Source organism: Callionymus lyra, chromosome 19 (genome assembly GCF_982586985.1).
Source record: "Callionymus lyra chromosome 19, fCalLyr1.hap1.1, whole genome shotgun sequence".
Classification (NCBI taxonomy): Eukaryota; Metazoa; Chordata; class Actinopteri; order Syngnathiformes; family Callionymidae; genus Callionymus; species Callionymus lyra.
This window is the reverse complement of record NC_141836.1, coordinates 18,766,274-18,774,880: the sequence shown is the minus strand read 5'-3', so window position 1 is coordinate 18,774,880 and position 8,607 is coordinate 18,766,274. Positions and strand designations below refer to the sequence as shown.

The 8,607-nt window shown below is 40.4% G+C and overlaps 2 protein-coding genes across 2 annotated transcripts; both read left to right on the top strand.

Moving 5' to 3' along the window:
• The first annotated feature begins 1,037 nt into the window (after positions 1-1,037).
• Positions 1,038-2,487, top strand: LOC148059824 (PTB domain-containing engulfment adapter protein 1). The gene is made up of 6 exons (XM_087781832.1): positions 1,038-1,121; positions 1,191-1,262; positions 1,394-1,492; positions 1,555-1,692; positions 1,954-2,058; positions 2,134-2,487. The coding sequence occupies exons 1-6, from the start codon at positions 1,074-1,076 to the stop codon at positions 2,248-2,250; spliced, it is 579 nt and encodes a 192-aa protein (XP_087637958.1). The 5' UTR covers positions 1,038-1,073; the 3' UTR covers positions 2,251-2,487.
• Positions 2,488-3,304: 817 nt separating this feature from the next.
• LOC148059823 (transmembrane protein 106C-like) lies at positions 3,305-7,574 on the top strand. The gene is made up of 7 exons (XM_087782222.1): positions 3,305-3,724; positions 3,988-4,051; positions 5,604-5,763; positions 5,931-6,071; positions 6,194-6,243; positions 6,309-6,362; positions 6,898-7,574. Exons 1-7 carry the CDS (start codon positions 3,508-3,510, stop codon positions 7,067-7,069), a joined length of 858 nt encoding a protein of 285 aa, XP_087638348.1. The 5' UTR covers positions 3,305-3,507; the 3' UTR covers positions 7,070-7,574.
• Positions 7,575-8,607: the final 1,033 nt, after the last annotated feature.

Genomic DNA, 8,607 nt, shown 5'->3' with positions numbered 1-8,607 from the left:
TGTTCCCAACCCTTAGTTGACCTGAGTGTGAGAATAAAATGAGTAAATTAGAATTGTATCTTCTTTTTATTGTGTTTATCTCTGTGTTGTCTTGACCTTTAAGTTTGTATTTTATTGGGTATTTTTTGATTGTTTAACTATAAATACTAATTAGTTAGTTACTTACCTACTATCATTACCGCAAGTGACCACCCAAATCCCTGCAAGAGTCAGGGACATAAATTGTCACCTATCTCACAATTGATATGATTTGCTAGATAGGATCTGTTATATCTAAATGTACCACCGTATAAGAGGAAACTGTCGTTTTTTTCTTTTTTGTTAGTACGTTGTTTTTATTTTTCGATTGTAAAGTACGTAGCAAATACATTTTCGTCGATTAAATACAGTATTAAAACTTTTGGCTGTTGACACCTTTAACAAGAAGGGTTCTTTATTGTCTGAAAGCTTAACTGAGCTGTTAAAAGCGCTATATAAATACAAATTACTTACTTACTTACTTACTTATAAAATGGTAAGTTAGCGTCCTCTTGTGGTGAATGAGAGGCCCGTTTGGAGGATGAGTAATTCATTAAACTTTTCTTTTGTCGTGACTGAAAGTCGTAAAAAAAAGTATTCTGCCGAGGAACAGAATTAAAACTAACGTGCCACACTATGACAGACATCATTGACTCGATCCCTAAGTTTTCTTCAGCTGTTCCAATAAATTAAACCACCAGAGGGCATTCGAGCAATAACAATTAACATGTCAAAAAGGTCCAGGAGTCATATCTGGCCTTCATCTATTTTGATTGGTTGAATCTTGTGTGTATTTAATTTGTATATTCAATACACAAAATTTGACTGTTAAAGTGTGTGTGTGATGAGCGACGTCATGGGGAAAAAAAGTTTTTACTCAGAAACGGCAATGACTTTCCGGCTTCTCTCTGATAAAGAGCAATAAGGAACTGAAATGAGTGGATCATTGACTGTGGCAGACTTTACACTCTTCTCTCCGTAAGGAGCAGATCATTCTTTTCTTTTGGTTTCATTGACAGGTGAGTTTCTGTTCTCTGTCACTGTAGGCATTAGTCATGGATGAAGCTACAAGCAACGACAAGGAAATTTCATTTTGTGTTAAGGTAAGGTCAAAGTTTGAGATTATCTGAGAATTGAAAATCAAACCTTCTCATGTTGGTAAAACCTTTTAGTTCCTGGGCAGAGTGCAGGTGGTCCGACCTGATGGGTTGACAGTTCTGGATGAGGCGGCTCAGAGCCTTCAGGTAATCTTTAGTTATAAGGATTATAAGTTATCTCTTAATTATACATCACAATTTTTCTTTTCACTGTAAATGTTAATACAATAGAGTACAAGGATTAACCAATCGGTGGCAACATGTGTGTTAAACTCCAGACTCCTGATAAATACTCGTCTGAAAAAGCATCAAAGAAGACAAAAGTCAACCTAACGCTGTCATTAAATGGCATCAACATTTTAGAAAACAAAACAAAGGTAAGAATCATTAGCATCAGTTCGTGTTTGTGTGTTTCCTAAACTCATTTTCTGTCCCTCAGTACCTGCTTTACACATGTCCACTCACTAACGTCTCCTTCTGCGGCGTCCTGCCATCCTCACCTGAAGTCTTCGGCTTCGTGGCCAAACACCAGGCAGCAGACATCTTCCACTGTTACTTGTTCCGGAGCAAAACGTTTGTGAGTATTTTTCTGCTTCAGAACAGTCTTGTGTTTACTTAGTTTAGATACATTGAAGATTGTTGTATTTACAATAAGTAAGTTGCGGTTGTCTAAATTAAGGACATTGTTTTTTCCTATCTGTTATCTGAGAAACATAGGTTGTGAACGTTGTGAATAGAATTGTAAGTTTTATAATGATAAGGAAAATCCTTGTCATTCTTGTGTTAAACTTGCTCCAGTAATTCTAATCTTTGTTACTTTTTTTTATTAATTTTTCAGTCTCCAATCTTAGTCTCAGTCATTGGCGATGCGTTCACAGCATCCAAAGAGCAAGAGAATCAGAGCAGAGGACAAGATCTGATAGTGGAGGGACTCAGATACGAGGTCAGTCAATAAATCTGGTTCATACATCAAAGTAAATATGCATTTTCCCTTATTTTTTTTAAATATGAATTTCAGAACAAAAAGCTTAAGAGAGAGAATAAGGAGCTGAAAAAGAAGCTTGCAGGACCGTCATCAACAATGGTTTTATTTGACAAAGACATGGAAGGATACGATCAGAGTCTTGACATTTGATTAATTGACTTTGAACGATTGACTCAGTGATTTGCTTTGTATTTTCGGGAAACAATTACAAACAACAAGATTATTAAGAGAATGGCTGTTTGTCAGGAACAGTATTGTTTGTACTTTAAAGAGTTGAGCATTTGTAAGCCCGAGACCCTGGCTCCTGCACAGGTATTTTAGCCATGTAATTTGCTGTCTGTGATATAACTGCAAGAAACCGTGTCTTGCAAATCTGGCCTTCATCTGTTTTGATTGGTTGAATCCTGTGTGTATTTAATTTGTATATTCAATACACAACATTTGACTGTTAAAGTGTGTGTGTTCAGCTCTGTCGTGGAAAAAAAGAAGTTTTTATTGATGACATTTGTGACATGACTGGCCAGAAACAGAAATTAGTTTCTGGCTTCTCCCTGATAAAGAGCTATAAGGAACTGGAATAAGTGGATCATTGACAGATAAAGAAGGTAATACAAGTTTGAATTGATACGTTTATGTCTATGATGGGCTTTTTAGACAATTTTGTGATTGATTTATATTTCTTTATTCTTTCCTCATTGGAGTACATTTGAGTTGTTTTAGCAGTAAATACGCACATTAGGACATACAGTACGCGTATTAAAAACAATAATAATAAAAAAAAACAATAATATAATGATGAAAGGAATAACAAACTAAAATAATAACATAAAAAATTATAAATAACCCCAAATAAGGGCCACTAAACCAATATATAATGGTAGTAACATAATGTCGTTTTCTATTTAAAAGGGAACAAAAAATAAATAAATAAAATGTAAGCAGCGGAATGGAACAACTCAATGAGGGTACACCAGCGGGAGGTGCGTTTAAGTACTCTCGGGAAGAAAATACTATAGCATGTCCATAAAATATTTACACATCTTTTTGGATAAATATTTTAATACCAACGCTTTAAGTTAATTCTAAATACGGCTGATGTAATACTTGAAAAAAAACGGCCTAAATATCCTGTGGAGTCGGTGCAACTTTTTTTTAAACGGGGCCCCTGAAAGCATCGCGATAAGAACTTGACTTGACAGGCGGAAACACCATGATGGCACGACAACACGGCGCCGGTGCTTCGAGCTGAAAACTGTTTGAGTCACTTCTCGTAGTTCCACACCCGCGTACGTCGCACTCCCTTCGCTCGGACGCTCAAGGTCACGATGCGCGAGGACTGACTGGCTTCGTTTACTGTCGTACACACGGAATATCGCCACGGTCAGCAGCCGAGAAGCGGCGGCCGCCATGGGGCACCGGTGGTCTCGGAGCGGCAGCATGTTGTCGCTTCTGCCGGAGAGAAGAGGTTCGGGGCGGCAGGAGAAGCCGCCGTGCGAGCTGGACAACGACTCCCTGGACGGACTCGTCCGGAGGGAGGACATCGCTCAGTTTCCGTACGTGGAGTTCACCGGCAGAGACAGTATAACGTGTCCGACCTGCCAGGGAACCGGACGCATCCCCTCTGGTAGTAAAACGCCTTTATGTTTAAATGTTGTTTTTTTAAACGTTGCAAAAAAAGTGCCACGGTCGTGCGTGAGAAGCTCACTGGTTTGTTATGTGACAAAACACCTCCTGTTGTGGCGTGGAAAACACGCGCCTCGTGAATAAAGCACCGACATGTAACGTCTATTGTGTCCACAATGTTCAATTGTGACGATCCTTATGTTGACATACTATCATGATATGTATGTGTTTACTAAAGTTTATTAATACTTTCTGTCTTGACAGGTCAAGTGAATGAACTAGTGGCCTTGATCCCATACAGTGACCAAAGACTCCGGCCTCAGAGAACGCAAGTTATATTCTTTGTTTTGTTTTGGTTCATACATTACACGTTCATTTAAACTTGAAGTGCATGTTCATTCATCTTGTTAGAATGTAACAAATGTTCTCATGTTTATCAATTAATGCCTGTTTTTGATTTGACAGCATTTTAAATGCATATCCTGCACGTTTCAAAGTAATACAGAACCCAAATATGATGATGTTTTAATAATGATGAACTTTTTATATGAAGTAACTTTTTTTTTTAGCATGGGGGGCTTTGCACTCTTATAACTGTCATGGATAGATAGATGAATAGATAAAAAGTTATTGATCCCTCTGGGTGTCTCCAGTCAGTTTTTTTTCCCAGACAGCACACAGCAATACAGGACAAGAACACAGTTCAAAGACAGTGCAAGATAACACAATCTAAGTCTAAAGTTAAGAACAAGATCACATAAAAGATAACAAAGACAAAGATTAACATAGAATATCATCTTTTCATCCACTTCTGCCCCCAAACTCAGAATTAAACAATCTAATAGAACGAGGAATGAATGAGTCCCTGAGTCTATTAGTGTTGCATCTGGGGATCATGCTCAATCTGCTTTTCTGCTCACTGATGACCGTGTTCAGAGGATGACTGTCATCATCCATGATGGACAGTAGTTTGTTCAGTGATCTCCTCTCAGCAACTGTCACCAGTGAGTCCAGCTTCATGCCAAGCACAGAGCCAGCCTTTCTGATCAATCTGTCCAACCTGTTGACACTCCTCTTGGACACATTCCCACCCCAACACACCACAGCATAGAACAGGACACTAGCCACTACAGATTGGTAGAACATGCAGAGGAGTTTCCTGCAGATGTTGAATGATCGGAGCCTCCTCAGAAAGTACAGTCTACTCTGAACTTTCTTATATACATGGTCTGTGTTGCAGGACCAGTCCAGTTTTCTGTCCAGCAACACACAAGGTACTTAAAGTTATCAACTATCTCCACCTCGTCACCTCTGATGGACACTGGACGTGGCTTTTCCCCGGACCTCCCAAAGTCCAAGACCAGCTCCTTGGTCTTTGAGGTGTTCAGCTGCAAGTGGTTCCTCTCACTCCAGTCCACAAAGTCACGTATTAGACTCCTATACTCGTCTTCACTGTTGTCTCTGATCCATCCAACAATGGCAGTGTCGTCAGTATACTTCTGGACGAGACTCGGCTCCGAGTTGTAGCAGAAGTCTGAAGTATAGATGGTGAAGAGGAGAGGGGCCAGTACTGTCCCCTGAGGGGCTCCTGTACTGCACACCACAGTGTTACAACTGGCTGGAGGAGGAGTGAAGCCATTGTTACTTTATATTGGGTTCTGCTCTAGCTCGCTGAGATTGCAGACTAGGGGAGAATTTTATAAGTAAAAACGTCAAAACATCATCATGATCAGGGACTTACTGGAAGATGTCAACATTTGAAGTGAGTCAGGAGAAATAGTTTTTTTAGTGTTGCTTTAAGAAATCATTATAAACTAATCTGATGGCTATTTAACACAGTTGCTGAATAAACTACTTTGTGATTTTTTTTGTTTTTTCAGGAAACTTTATGTGGTCTTGTCAGTGATTCTCTGTCTGCTTGCCTCATCACTGGCGGCTTTCTTCCTCTTCCCTCGTTCAGTGGTGGTTGTGGATGATGGCATCCGCTTGGTGACTGTGCACTTTGACACCATCAACATGAAGGTCCTCATGAACATGACGGTATGTTTATTCAATATAAACAAGATATACATATTTGTGACTGTATCTGGCACACTATTTGTCTCACAATTATAAAGAAAATGCACATAATGCCTGCAAAAGGTGAATTTCTACATGTTTGCATGATAGTAAAACTCATTTTGTTTTCTTTTTTTCTGTCCCATCAGAGCACGCTGAACTTCAGTAACCCAAACTTCTTCTCAGTACGGGTCCAGAGTGTAAGCAGTCAGGTTCTATACATGAAAACGGTGATTGGGACGCAGCAGGTTGATAGCGCCACCACCATTCAGCCACTCAGTGACAGCCAGGTATATGCCAGGGTTGTCACTAAACTTTCAATATGTAGTATATTGACTTCACAAAAAAGCAGACTTGCAAAGATTTGTCTTTTCTTGAAAAGTATATAATCATGCGACCTTCTGCTCTACAGGTGAACTACACAGTGAGTGTGGAGATCGGGAGGAGTGCCCCCTACGTCTAGTGAGTGTCAATGAAACGGGTTTTATTCGTGGGTAAATTAAATGATTGTTTTTTGTCCTCTGCAGCGCGTTCTGCACCATGCAGAGTATCAAGGTCCACAACATCGTGGTGCTGATGCAGTGAGTGCTTTTACTTCCATGTGGTCACAAAATAATCTTCCACAGAAGAATGTTATCTGAAGCGAACAAGCTGACGGGGCTGAAGAATGAGATTCAATATGAGGTGGAGCAAAGGTCATGGCGATAAATCATTATGGACACTGACGCACAAATCAATTGTAGTTTTGATAAAACGGCTCCTAAGTGTGTCATTAAAATCTGCCATTATAATGACATTTTCCTCCGTTAAAAGTTATATATTTTTACTTCTTGGAATTCTGTAACGATAAAACAAAAAGACTTAAAGTAGATCTTGACCAGGTTATTTTGATGTTCCCCTTTCTGGATAAGAGCTGATATAACGTTTGTGTTTCTTCACATCATAACTTCTTATCAGCACACAGACAGTTGTGTTCTGCGTCATGATGAGTTGTGAAGACTCGGATGACTATACCCTTTACACAATTCAAATACTTACTCTACCTACTACCGTGTCGACAACCTTTAACTTCTACTTGATTATCTTTGTTAAATCCAACTTTTCTTTACCTTTCAGAACCACAGTAAAAACCTCCTATATGGTGAGATCGTCCCAAAACAGCCTCGAAGCGTATCGCTACATCGACTGTGGCTCCAACAGCACGCTTCGCCAGAGATCCCTACAGCACCACCACCACCACCACACAGACACGGATCTCCCACATGCTCGGGAGGATGCTTTGCCTTGATCGTCTCTGGATCTGTCCAGTTTTAAGTGCAGTTCCATTTTAACTGCGTATTGCGTAGACGTCTGCAGCCACATTGAGATAACTGGCTACAGAAACTTGGACTAACCTCAACTACGATCCTGAACTCTAGGCGGATAATGACTTTTTATTTCAGAGTGGAGCTTGAATTTCTGCTACAGAGGCTTTTCTGTCTGCTACTGCTTACGTGTCTCCAACAATCTTGACTCATTTATTTACGAAGGTCACGCACTGGCTCTGAATTGTTGCCTTAAACTGCTGCACATATTCAAATCATTCAGAAGGTATTTGGAATGTAGCCATTAACAAAGATGTCACCACAATGTTTATTACAGATTTTATCTAAAAGGGATTAATTTGTTTGTGAGGGAATAAAACATTTTTACATTAAAAAAAAAGAAGCACATTTTGTAACATTCCGTTTCTCAAAAAGACATGGATGACAATTTTACTTGAATAAATTCTATTTATATAAAAAATAAAAAAATTGCTTTTTCTAGTTAAAACACACCAACAACTTGAAGAATATTTTTTTAATATGTAATTTTTTGGGGTCTGAAGCTTTTTGCAGATCGAATTTTATTTTAAATAACTATGACGTCGTTTACGGGGCTCAGTAGGTCACGGCATCGCTGTTTGGCTGAACCGCGTTAGACTAAAATACTGATCTTAATTGTACAATGCCATTTCAACATTAAAGTGACTAACATGAATATCCAAATACTTGTATGTTGTAATTATAAAACGAATACTGATGGAATGTATTGATTATTCGTAAGTCTAATAAGTGCCATGCGACGCTGTTCAGCCAATCAGCAGAACTCGTCATGGATATCGACTAGCCACATACTTGCCTGGTAGGTAACGCGGCCCTGGGGGCCCATGATCAACACAACCTGGATTTTGTGTGCTTGGGTGCCTCTCATTCGAGCAGTGAGTGCACTGCCTGCCTCGCGATTCCCGGGAAGCCTTCTATCTGCAGGCAGCAGAAGACTGAATGAGGGCCCGTCTACCATAAAAAAAAGTGTGGCACGAAATCGGGGAAGAGGAGGACCGCCGCTGCTATGAGGCTAATCCGGCATCCCTCATTGGGGCTCCCGGCCAGCGTGTCAGCGACCAAAACGAAGGGGAAGAGGTGATTACACCTAGCCTCTACCCAATGGATATCCTCCCCCTGCTTTTCTCCTCGACGGTGGCCCGCATGGGGGTAGTCTGCTGACAGGTGTAAGTCCAGGAGATTGGATGACAACTATTGACCTAAACGACAAGTACTTTCACGTTCCGATAGTCAAGAGACATCGAAAGTACTTGTGTTTCGCTCTCGAGGATCAAGTGTTTCAATTCACTCGACTCCCGTTCGGCTACTCTCCGGCACCCACGACCTTCACCGAGTGTGTGGAGGCAGCACTGGAACCAATGAGAGCCAATGCGGGCCTTCCAACCACCGCCTCACTTGCACCCGGGTCAAGATCGCCTTCACATGTTTGTCCTGTGAGGGTTTAAGTTTTGCGCCTGACCTC